The following is a 13,530-nucleotide window of genomic DNA, read 5'->3' as shown; positions in this document are numbered from 1 at the left end:
AACCAGGGTAAACATCGGGCTCAGTGAACGTGTCTGTGGCAGAGAAGTCAGGACCATGGCGCTGGGGCTTCCCTCCAGAGAGGAGCAGGACAGGGGACACAGTGCTGTAAGTAACAGCTCACACTTCTGTCCGTAGTGGCCTGAGGTGTCTGCACTGTGCAGGGAGGAGGTGACAGGACGCTTCTTCTCTCCAGAAGACCCAGCCACATACTGTATCTGCACTCTGAGACACTGTAGAGCAGCTGAATCTAATGGTTCCTCAGACAAGACTGGTCAGTAATGTGCACTGATAGACGTGACCCCGGCTGCAGGACCCCACAGATGAGGATACACGTCTCCTTTTTATATATAGGAATAAACATATCCTCATCTGTGGGGCCCTGCAGTCGGGGTCACGTCTATCAGTGCACATCACTGACCAGTCTTGTCAGTATACATACCTTGGATTTACTGATATGAGATCATACAGACACTGGACTGATAGATCCTGACCCCGGCTATAGGAGATATATATATATATATACACATATAGATCTATCAGTCCTATAGCCGGGGTCAGAATCTATCAGTCCAGTGTCTGTATGATCTCATATCAGTAAATCCAAGGTTGTAAACACAAAACCCCCATTATAAAACCTTTTATTAAAATAAAAGTTTCAGTGAGTTTATACAGTGTGATAAATAGCCAGACAGAAGAAAAAAGCATCATAAGTGTGTATAGAAAATCACATATGGGTGCGGGCCCCTGAACATATACTCAGTCTAGACAAGACCCCAAAGGGGGAGAAGGGAAAAAGAGGGGAGTAGACGAGCCAGGGGGTGTACTTTCTTCTTTAGAAGTAATATTCTACCTCCCCCTCTTTCTTCTGGTTGCCTCTTTTCCTTTTCCCTCTTTGGGATCTTGTCCAGACAACAGTATTTTTTTAGGGTTAAGGTACCGTCACACTAGACGATATCGCTAGCGATCCGTGACGTTGCAGCGTCCTCGCTAGCGATATCGTCCAGTGTGACAGGCAGCAGCGATCAGGCCCCTGCTGTGCTGTCGCTGGTCGGGGAAGAAAGTCCAGAACTTTATTTCATCGCTGGACTCCCCGCAGACATCGCTGAATCGGCGTGTGTGACACCGATTCAGCGATGTCTTCACTGGTAACCAGGGTAAACATCGGGTAACTAAGCGCAGGGCCGCGCTTAGTAACCCGATGTTTACCCTGGTTACCATCCTAAAAGTAAAAAAAACAAACAGTACATACTTACCTACCGCTGTCTGTCCTCCAGCGCTGTGCTCTGCTCTCCTCCTGTACTGGCTGTGAGCGTCGGTCAGCCGGAAAGCAGAGCGGTGATGTCACCGCTCTGCTTTCCGGCCGCTGTGCTCACACAGACAGTACAGGAGGAGTGCAGAGCACAGCGCTGGAGGACAGACGGCTGTAGGTAAGTATGTAGTGTTTGTTTTTTTTACTTTTAGGATGGTAACCAGGGTAAACATCGGGTTACTAAGCGCGGCCCTGCGCTTAGTTACCCGATGTTTACCCTGGTTACCGGCATCGTTGGTCGCTGGAGAGCGGTCTGTGTGACAGCTCTCCAGCGACCAAACAGCGACGCTGCAGCGATCCGGATCGTTGTCGGTATCGCTGCAGCGTCGCTAAGTGTGACGGTACCTTTAGGCTACTTTCACACTTGCGTTATTAGGCGTACATCGCAATGCGTCGTTTTGGAGAAAAAACACATCCTGCAAAGTTGCCCGCAGGATGCGTTTTTTCTCTATTGACTTGCATTAGCAACGCATTGCAAAGTATGGCCACACATCGCATCCGTCGTGTTTTTGGCGGACGCGACGCACAAAAAAAGTTCAATGTAACTTTTTTTGTGCGTCGTGACCGCCATTTTCGACCACGCATGCATGGCCGAAACTCTGCCTCCTCCTTCCCGCTAATCGCAATGGGCAGCGGATGCATTGTAAAACTGCATCCGCTGTCCACGTTGTGCTACATTTAACACACTGTCCAGCGGTACATCGGGCTGACGCATGGCGATGGCCCCGTACCGATGCAAGTGTGAAAGTAGCCTTACCTGGATAAATTCTGGAAGCTATACCAATACACTGGCCTCTATACACACCCACTGGCTGTTTCTATTTTCTTCTATTTAGCTCTTTGTTAAGTATATCAGGCCTGTAAAAGTAGCAGCCCACAGACGGGGACAGACAGTGACCAGATTCTAAAGAGTGGGAGCTATTGCAAGTTCCTTTATACAGCATGGGAGCTACTGTGGGGGTCATTATACAGTGTGAGAGATAATGCAAGGGCCGTTATACAGTTTGGAAGCTGCTGTCGGGCCATCATACAGTGTAGGGGCGTATATACAGTGTTGGGACCACTGTGGGGGCTGTAAAGGGTTTGGGGCTACTGTGAAGGCACATAGACATTTTAGTATTTAAGAGCACAATGGTGGCATTACTATGTGAAGCAGTATGAGGAACAATGCTTTTGTACCACACAGCAGGTGCAGTAATAGGGACCTATATGGAGCAGCCGCTCAGTATTGGGGTATCAGGTGCAGTAATAGGGACACATACGGCAGCAGAGGCTCAGTATTGGGGCATCAGGTGCAGTAATAGGGACACATACGGCAGAGGCTCAGTATTGGGGCATTAGGTGCAGTAATAGGGACACATACGGCAGAGGCTCAATATTGGGGTATCAGGTGCAGTAATAGGGACACATACGGCAGCAGCGGCTCAGTATTGGGGTATCAGGTGCAGTAATAGGGACACATACGGCAGCAGTGGCTCAGTATTGGGGCATCAGGTGCAGTAATAGGGACACATACAGCAGCAGCGGCTCAGTATTGGGGTATCAGGTGCAGTAATAGGGACACATATGGCAGCAGCGGCTCAGTATTGGGGTATCAGGGGCAGTAATAAGGACACATACGGCAGCAGCGGCTCAGTAGATGGTGATGGGGCTAGAATATGAGAAGTGAAATGTGTCTTTGTTGTATTCTCTGTAGCCGAGTCGTTGCTGGAAGAAGTTGTCATGTCGGTCTGGGTCAGTTGGAAAAGACGGGAAAAGTGACGACTCCATCAGAAAGAACGTCAGTGGTAAGTCACCATCTGTAACTGTGCAGTGACCTATGTTCCGTAGGACTGGTAGTGATGGTCTTTGTGGAGTTTTTTTTAGTTACAGGGGATCATCGGCTGAGGTTCTTATACACGCAATTACAGTGCCACACTGTAGTTGTAGTCAGGGGTTAGGGGCCCACTCAGATATCTCGCCCCCCCTGAGCTGAACCCCTAGCTACGCCTCTGGTACCACCACTTCGGAGGGGTGGAGATCAAGTCAAATTGTTGAAGCAAAATAGGGGTCTCAATATTGAGTATAATGTGCAAATATGTGTTTTTGATAAACCTTGGGATTATTCTGTGGTCTTTCTTAAGTATAAGAGTGTTTTTAATTGGTTTTATATCAGATGTTTTCTTTTTTGTTTTTTCTTAGATATATATATATATATATATATCTATCTCTCTCTCTATATATATATATATATCTATATATATATATATATATATATCTATAGATATAGATATAGATATAGATATAGATATATAGATATATACCATATATATATATATATATATATATATATATATATATATATATATATATATATATATATATATATATATATATATATATATATATATATATATAATATTAGAAAAAATTGGAACAGCATCCAGAAAATACCTTCAATAGTAGTGCAAAGATCTTCCAGGCAGTAATCCAAATGGCCCCAAACAATACAAGAAAAAAAGAAAAGCAGCACAAAAAGTAAAAAAAAGTGGACTTTATTGCCTGAACGGCGTGGCAACGTTTCGGATATCAAATCCTTGCTTGAGAAAGGATTTGATATCCGAAACGTTGCCATGCCGTTCAGGCAATAAAGTCCACATTTTTTTTCCTTTTTGTGTTGCTTTTCTTTTTTTCTTGTGTATATATATATATATTATTATTATTATTATTATTTATTTATATAGCACCATTGATTCCATGGTGCTGTACATGAGAAGGGGTTACATACAAGTTACAAATATCACATACAGTAAACAAACTAACAATGATGGACTGATACAGAGGGGCGAGGACCCTGCCCTTGCGGGCTTACATTCTACAGGATTATGGGGAAGGAGACAGTAGGTTGAGGGTTGCAGGAGCTCCGGTGTTGGTGAGGCAGTAGCTCCGGTGTTGGTGAGGCGGTAGCTCCGGTGTTGGTGAGGCGGTAGCTTCGATAGTGATGAGGCAGCAGCGGTGTCAGTGCAGGCTGTAAGCTTTCCTGAAGAGATGAGTTTTCAGGTTCCGTCTGAAGGATCCGACTGTGGCTGATAGTCGGACGTGTTGGGGCAGAGAGTTCCAGAGGATGGGGGATAGTCGGGAGAAGTCTTGGAGGCGATTGGATGAGGAGCGAATAAGTGTGGAGGAGAGAAGGAGGTCTTGGGAGGACCGGAGATCACGTGAGGGAAGATATCGAGAGATTAGTTCAGAGATATATGGAGGAGACAGGTTGTGGATGGCTTTGTAGGTCAGTATTAGCAATTTGAACTGGAAACGCTGAGGGAATGGGAGCCAGTGAAGAGATTTGCAGAGGGGGGAAGCGGAGGAGTAGCGAGGAGAGAGATGGATTAGTCGGGCAGCAGAGTTAAGGATGGACTGGAGAGGTGCAAGAGTGTTAGCAGGGAGGCCACAGAAAAGGATGTTGCAGTAGTTAAGGCGGGAAATGATGAGGGCGTGCACAAGCATTTTAGTAGATTGGGGGTTGAGGAAAGGACGGATCCTGGAGATATTTTTGAGCTGGAGGCGACAGGAGGTGGAAAGAGCTTGGATGTGTGGTTTGAAGGACAGGGCAGAGTCGAAGGTTACTCCGAGGCAGCGGACTTCGGGTACAGGGGAAAGCATGATGTCATTGACTGCGATAGATAGGTCAGGTAAGGAAGATTTGTGGGATGGAGGAAAGATGATGAGTTCAGATTTGTCCACATTGAGTTTGAGGAAGCGAGAGGAGAAGGAGGAGGATATGGCTGATAGGCACTCTGGGATTCTGGACAGCAGAGCGGTGACGTCTGGGCCAGAGAGGTAGATCTGAGTGTCATCAGCATAGAGGTGGTACTGGAATCCATGGGACTTTGAGTAGTCCCAAGCCAAGTGTATAGATTGAGAAGAGGAGGAGAGCATCTGCAGTAGGAGGCAGTGGCCAACTGTGTCGAAAGCAGAGGACAGGTCTAGAAGGAGGAGTATAGAGTATTGTCCAGTAGCTTTGGCGGTAAGTAGGTCGTTAGTGATTCTGGTCAGGGCAGTCTCAGTTGAGTGATGGGGGCGGAAACCAGATTGTAGATTGTCGTACAACAAGTTAGATGAGAGGTGGGAGGAGAGTTCAGCATGGACGTGCTGCTCCAGGAGTTTGGAAGCAAATGGGAGCAGCGATATTGGGCGATAGCTGGACATAGCAGTTGGATCGAGGGTTGGCTTTTTAAGGATAGGCGTGATTGTGGCATGTTTGAACGCAGAGGGGAAGGTGCCAGAAGTTAGTGATAGGTTGAAGAGGTGGGTTAGGGATGGGATAAGTGTGGTGGTGAGGTTGGGGAGGAGGTGGGATGGGGTCGAGCGCACAGGTGGTGAGGTGGGATTTGGAGAGGAGACAATTAAGTCCCCCTTCAGTGATGTTGGATAGGGAGGTTATTGGGTTTGGGCATTGGTCTGGTATACAAAGGGGTTGTGGTGGTTGAACAATAAAGACTTGCCTTGTCTGGTCGATCTTATTTTTAAAGTGTGTGGCAAAGTCCTCAGCAGAGATGAGGGAGGGGGCAGTAGGGGGCGGAGGAGGGAGTTAAATGTTTTGAATTACTGTTTGGGGTTGTGGGATAGGGAAGATACGAGGGTTGTGAAGTAGGTACCATATTCATGGTATAAGAAGAACACATATCCGGTGTTTGCTTGGGAACATGTTGTATATGTGTGCACTGGGTTATTTACATCTGTCGACGAGTTCAAGTTTGAGTATGAAACCATGGGTCCATATCCTTTTTTTTATGTAGTTTTGTGCTTATGAATATGTACATCATTCTCTTACATCTGTTGTAAAACTTGTGTTAATATGAGATGTAGGTGTGATTGATGGTCCGTTGACCAGAAATTGCCCTATGGTTACTGTTGCCGGTGTTTGCTGACCCAACATATATTGATTTCATGGCCTTTAATTTGGTTAACACAGGTTGGTCAGGTGCGATATTCTATGGGGGATCTTTCCCCATGGAGAAGTTATTATTATGCTTTAGCATGCGATTGAGCTCCTGTATACATGTGCAGTAATACTCCTGATAGTCCCTGGATATACATTTTTTTTCACCGGTTTACACAGGGGGCATGCCCCCATGGTGAGGGTGGTAGTATGCAGCGTCACACTAGTGCCGTGTGATTGGACGCCTGTGCGCACGCGTGGTTATGCGGCGGTGGGCGTGCATTGTTTCCCTCACTATATGTATGTGTGACGTTACTCCTGATGGGCCGCTGATGGACAGGCGTTTTTACATTCCGGTGTCTGTCCCCTCGCCGTCAGCTTCCCGCACTGACTGTGAGCGCCGGCCGGCCGTAAAGCACAGCGGTGACGTCACCGCTCTGCTTTACAGCCGGCCGGAGCTGACACAGTGCAGGGAAGCTGAGGCCGGGGAACAGACACCGGAATGTAAGTATGTAGTGTCTTTTTTTTTTTTTTTTTTACATTTACAATAGTAACCAGGGTAAACATCGGGTTACTAAGCGCGGCCCTGCGCTTAGTAACACGATGTTTATCATGGTTACCAGGGGACTTCGGCATCGTTGGTCGCTGGAGAGCTGTCTGTGTGACAGCTCTCCAGCGACCACACAGCGACGAAACAGCGACGCTGCAGCGATCGGCATCGTTGCCTAGATCGCTGCAGCGTCGCTTAATGTGACGGTACCTTTACATTAGTTGGGGTTTTAGATAATGAAAACTTGTTTCAGTAGACTTTTGTTTGTAGTATCATTTTTTTTTTTTGTTGTTTTTGTTTATTTAACAATGAATCTTGTCTTATCCACTTCATATTGTCATGGCTAAGTTTGGGGAATTGATCCGATAACCAGTTGCTTTGTGATCGGTTCTTCTGTCTGCCTGTTTTCCTTACCTGTCCTAATGCTGATTGTTACTATTGTCTTCTTGGTTTGCTCTTTTCCAGATGTTTACCATTTTCACAAGTTTGGTTTGCCTTATCACGTTCTGGGTGGGGCTTTATATATTATCCATTCACTGCACTTCCTTGCTGGCTATACTTTAAGACAGTTTTATGCTAAGAAGTTCCAGCACTTTAGCAAAAGGATTTACCCTGCTAGACTTACACTGTTTATGTTCTCACCCTGGGTTTCCACGTCCACCTGCCTACCTTCCTCTCCCCTTGTTGGCGGTGTATTGCTGCCTGTGCTCTTGTTCCTCAGGAGGCACAATAAACCACGCAACAGCCTTTTAGGGAGTCAGGTCTGAGGTGGAAAAATATTTAGAATTGAGAGTCCTCAGTGGTTGATACCTTTTAATGGCTAACTGAAAAGATGGTAACAAATTGCAAGCTTTCGAGACTACACAGGTCTCTTCATCAGGCAAATCACCACCAGGTCTGAGGTGGTGATTTTTAGTTGTGTGGCCAGTTGGCTGTAGGTGCAGCTTCGCTCTATAGTCTTCCTTACTCTATTTACCCATGTGTGAGTGTGGTGTGTGATTTTTAGTGGATGCCATGTGGTAATATGATCAGCTTTACGTGTTTACTATATGTCATACTGTAAGCCTTATCTTTGAAGGAGACCAATAGGTGCCTTTTCCCAAATATTCAGCCAGTCCATTATCTGATATCACATTTATATTGAATATAGTTTACCCTACACTGACTTTTTTTTTTACAGCTTTCAATTGTATATAATTTCAGGGACATGGAGTTATTTTCTTGCCTATTGTTACCTTTGTGATTTCATTAAAAAAAATAATGTAATTATTAGTAGTTATGCTTTGAGGTTTATGCCCTCATTTCAGTTGCTTTTCTAGATTTAAAAAGAAAATACATTTTGACAACTATTAAGGGCCTAAAATACCAAGTGGCCACATGCAGTAAATCTACCTCTCCTCCACTGCGATTGTTCAGTATTTCTGGCAGGTCAGTGCTTACATCACTGCAGTGATAATTTGCCTTTCCAATATGTAATTATATGCAATAATAGCAGCAATTCGTATTTTGCTAATGGATTTTTATACCTTTTTTTGTCTAGCGGTGGACCCTACAATGACTGACCATTACAAGAACATTGAAGATGAAACTTTTCCAAGCTTTTTAGCAGAATCTATTAATAGCAACCTTAGTGAAGCTTTTGAAGACTGCACACTGTCATCTAATGTAGGACTACCTGTTGCTACATCTACTGGTGCTAAACCTCGTGCTGCTTTTGACCGGTAATCCCTACATCTTTTCCTTGTAATATTGAAATGTATAACTAATTTAGTATTCAGCTCTCTTATTACTTGAAGCTTTTAAAGCTTTATGATAAATGAAACAATTTGTGTCTTGTATCGTTAGTGGGATTCTATCAGCAGGATTAATCTCGCTCCCCCTACACCTTCCAAACTATTTGTGTACATGTAAAGGTATTGTTGGACTGGTCTTTGAATGAGCTACATCTCCAGTCCGCTCATGAATTTCCAAGAAATCTGCTTTTAGAATTGCTATACAAATTAGGCTTTAGATCTAAAGCCTCTGTCACTCCGCCTCTATTCTCCACACAGCGTTGTCTCCTCCCAAGGCTGTCAGTCAAGCAGCAGGAGGCAGTGTTGGATGGTGAACAGAGCTGGAATTACAGAGACTTCAGATCTACAAATAGCTCTAAAGTGACATTTGCATTCATTGTAACCTAGTAACATATTGGTTATACATATTAGATTCTTAGATAGGGCATTGATCCAGGAAAGTAGTCTGATTGCCGTAAGTGGAGTCGGGAGGGAATTTTTTTTCCCCAACGTGGAGCTTAGTGTTTGCCGCATGTGTTTTTTTTTTTTTTTGCCTTCCTCTGGATCAACATGTTAGGCTATGGGTGGAAGTAGATGGACTTAAAGTCTTCCTTCAACCTTTAATACTATGTTACTATATATTTGCATATCATTTCAAATTCTGATTTCTCTCTAATGGAGGAACGGACTGGCCACGTAAAGGTATTGCTTGACTTGTTTTTGAAAAAGCTACATGCGCATACAAACAGTTTAGGGGCAGGGCCGTATTTGCCACTAGGCACTCGAGGGCACGTGCCTAGGGCGGGGCAATGCAGGGGGGGCGGCACCTAAGCAGGTTTTTTTTTATTATTATTATTATTATTATTATAAAGTCCGGTTTGGCCCCGCCCCCTTATCTCCCCCCGCCCCCCCCGGCGCCACCGCTGATGCCTCCTTGCTGGCCCAGCCCCCCCCCCCCCTTGAAGACATGCGGACAGTATTGTTGACCATGACATACTCACCTCACCTGCTCCAGCGGTGCCGGCTGGTCTGCTCTCAGCGACTGCAACTCGCCCTGAGTGAGCCGCGGTCACATGGTACCGCCTGATTAAGGTGATGAATATGCATGCATATTCATCACCTTAATCAGGCGGCACCATCTGACCGCGGCGCTCACAGGGCGAGTTGCAGTCGCTGAGAGCAGACCAGCCGGCACCGCTGGAGCAGGTGAGGTGAGTATGTCATGGTCAACAATACTGTCCGCATGTCTTCAAGGCGGGGGGACTGGGCCAGCAAGGAGGCATCAGCGGTGGCGCCGGGGGGGATAAGGGGGCGGGGCAAAATAGGGACATTGCTGCGCAGGGAGTGGGACAGAGCACAGAGGTGGTGGAGCCTGGATTCCGTTCTTCTGCGCGGCCGCGGTCCGCGGTGTACAGTGAGGTAACTTAATGATGACAGCGCCAGGGAGGACGGGGGGAGCCGGGGAGGATGAAGGAGGACCGTGGTGGACGGGGAGCCGACGAGCCATACAAGATGGGAGCGTCGCGTCGGGGAGCCGATTGTGGAGCCACCCCCACGCGGCCAGGCCCAGGGCAGGGGCCAGGGGGGGTGATGACGAGCCAACCAAGCATACGGCGGGGCCCGGGGGGGATGGGATGGGAGATGACAGATGAGCCAGTGCACTCATAGAGGGGGTGGGATGAGCCAGTGCTGAGCCACCCATGCGCCACCCATGCTGCATACATACAGCAGGGAGGGGGAGATAAGCCACGCATAGGGGGGGGGGAGATGAGCCACGCATAGGGGTGGATGAGCCAGTGCTGAGCCACCCATGCATACAGGGAGGGGGAGATGGGCCACGCATACAAGGGGGGGGGGATGGGAGATGAGCCAGTGCCTGAGCCACCCATGCATACAGGGAGGGGGAGATGAGCCACCTATGCATGCAGGGAGGGGGAGATGAGCCATGCATACATGATGGGAGGGGGGGGGGTTGGCCATTATACAGTATGCATGGAGCATCATATGTGGTCCTTATACAGTATTGAGCATCATGTGTGGCCATCATACAGTATGGAGCATCATGTGTGGCCATCATACAGTATGGAGCATCATGTGTGGCCATTATACAGTGTTCTGTTCTCACTAGCTGAGGCAGGCTCATACGTAGCTATACAGTCAGCTAAACCGCTATACCGGGGTCCAATAAGGAGACTGTGGTTGAGTCTGTGCTTTATTAAACGTAGTGGTATAGTGAAACTGTGAACAATGATATACATAGAACAGATACATAATACACATGATATACATTATGCATAACATTTAGAAGGCTAGTAACTGAACTGGGAGTACAACTGGTTAAACTAGGCTAAAATATAGCAGAAATATCTACAGAAAGCATAAAGACATACCGGCAATGCAATCGCAAGGGGGATGAAGTGAAGCGTCTTTCCTTGAAGGCAAACTGAAGAAAGTGAAAGGAAAAATGGAGGGAAATGGAGGCTGAGCTACCATAATGCATTGCAAAGGAGGAGGAGAATCAAACATGGAAAATACCAGAAACAGAAAATAGGACTGCCAACATAACTCTGACCGCTAGAGGGAGCCAAAGCATCACAGATAAATAAAGATATGAACAAATTGTATGACGGAGACAGAACATACAGTATGCATGGAGCATCATATGTGGCCATTATACAGTATGAAGCATCATGTGTGGCCTTTATACAGTATGGAGCACTGTGTGGCCATCATACAGTATGGAGCATCATGTGTGGCCATTATACAGTATGGAGCATCATGTGTCGTTATTATACAGTATGGAGCATCATGTGCGGCCATTATACAGTATTGAGCATCATGTGTGGCTGGCTATTATACAGTATGGAGCATCATGTGTGCCCATTATACAGTATGGAGCATCATGTGTGGCCATTATACAGTATGGAGCATCATGTGTGGCCATTATACAGTATGGAGCATCATGTGCGTTCATTATACAGTATGGAGCATCATGTGCGGTCATTATACAGTATGGAGCATCATGTATGGCCATTATACAGTATGGAGCATCATGTGCGGCCATTATACAGTATGGAGCATCATGTGCGGCCATTATACAGTATGGAGCATCATGTGCGGCCATTATACAGTATTGAGCATCATGTGGGGCCATTATACAGTATTGAGCATCATGTGCGGTCATTATACAGTATTGAGCATCATGTGTGGCCATTATACAGTATTGAGCATCATGTGAGGTCATTATACAGTATGGAGCATCATGTGTGGTCATTATACAGTATGGAGCATCATGTATGGCCATTATACAGTATGGAGCATCATGTGCGGCCATTATACAGTATGGAGCATCATGTGCGGCCATTATACAGTATTGAGCATCATGTGGGGCCATTATACAGTATTGAGCATCATGTGCGGTCATTATACTGTATTGAGCATCATGTGTGGCCATTATACAGTATTGAGCATCATGTGAGGTCATTATACAGTATGGAGCATCATGTGTGGTCATTATACAGTATTGAGCATCATGTGTGGCCATTATACAGTATTGAGCATCATGTGAGGTCATACAGTATGGAGCATCATGTGTGGTCATTATACAGTATGGAGCATCATGTGGGGCCATTATACAGTATTGAGCATCATGTGCGGTCATTATACAGTATTGAGCATCATGTGTGGCCATTATACAGTATTGAGCATCATGTGAGGTCATTATACAGTATGGAGCATCATGTGTGGTCATTATACAGTATGGAGCATCATGTAGGGCCATTATACAGTATGTGGAGCACTGCGTAGCCATTATACAGTATGGAGCACTGCGTGGCCATATTTTTTTGGTTTTTGGTAATTATTGTATATGAAACAGTGTGATCAGCAGTGCTGAATGGGTGTGGTTGGGACTTGGATATGGGTGTGATTAGTTGTGAAATGGGTGTGGTCAGAGGCGTGGCCCAAAATTTGCCACGGCGCACGTAGTGCGCCGCAACCTTTACACCTTTTTCCCTTCTTCAAAAGTTGGGAGGTATGGTAACGCATTTCCCAGATCACAGCAAGTACCGCAAATCCCATAGGGAATGAATGAAACCAAACGCAGTGTTGCCGTAAGTGATCCATTACGCAGCAGATGCAGAAAAACTGCCCGATCTGCTGCAAAAGGCGACTTTCACATCAGCGATTCTTGCCAAAGTCACTGCCGATAGTGTCATAGTCACCAATGGGGGAGGCAGCACTAAAAGTGCCTAGGGCAGCAGAAACTCTAAATACGGCCCTGTTTAGGGGTATGATCCTGCTGGCAGTCCATATCAGAAGGGGAACAATCTGGAAAAGTATAATAGAAAAGTGCACCACTGCTGTAAGCCCCCTCCTGGTTTGGTCTTACAAATACTTATGTAAAATACTGAACGTGGGCAAAAAGAACGAAACTTTTAGAAACCTATCTTGTTAGACTTAGACATTCCGCAGCAAGTTCTCCTAAAGCGACAATGGCTTTCTGTTCCTATTATATTGATCTATTCTTAGCATTGATTATCAATATCAGGCCAGGTGTCAGACCCTACTATTCTGATTCTGTTCATCTATGTAGGTGATCAATATTAACCTCTTCACACGAATGAGATTTTATTACATCATATGTCATGTCTTCTCTTTTAATGTAGCCTCCGTTGCTGAACCTGCATCTTTTCTGGCACATGACAGCTGATTTCATCAGCTGACATGTGCCCCATACCAGTCACATGTAGAATATCAATCCACCCGCGGCTGTTATGTTTAATGCGGCTGTCAGTCTGACAGCAGCATTTAACATGATCGTGAAGGAAGCACGTCACTAGCTCCGTCCATCGGTGCCCCTGTCACATGAATGCTGGATGCTGATGGGTTGTCATGACAACTGGGTGTCTTCAGGAGACCCCTGTGCTTATCATTGGCAATCTCCTATGAGCACCACCCCGTGATGACCCTCATAGCAGA

The 13,530-nt window shown here is 46.0% G+C and overlaps 1 protein-coding gene across 1 annotated transcript in view; it reads left to right on the top strand.

Annotated features, from left to right (window-relative positions):
* The window catches only part of CEP192 (centrosomal protein 192), a 310,915-nt gene that overhangs the window by 19,130 nt on the left and 278,255 nt on the right, over positions 1–13,530 (top strand). Inside the window, exon 2 of the mRNA XM_069731008.1 lies at positions 8,319–8,499. Within this exon, the coding sequence (XP_069587109.1) occupies positions 8,333–8,499 (167 nt within the window). The 5' untranslated portion in view covers positions 8,319–8,332. The remainder of the gene's footprint in view (positions 1–8,318; positions 8,500–13,530) is intronic.

This window comes from Ranitomeya imitator, chromosome 6 (genome assembly GCF_032444005.1).
Source record: "Ranitomeya imitator isolate aRanImi1 chromosome 6, aRanImi1.pri, whole genome shotgun sequence".
Taxonomy (NCBI): Eukaryota; Metazoa; Chordata; class Amphibia; order Anura; family Dendrobatidae; genus Ranitomeya; species Ranitomeya imitator.
The sequence above is the reverse complement of the archived record's forward strand: the minus strand, read 5'-3'. Positions and strand labels throughout refer to the sequence as shown.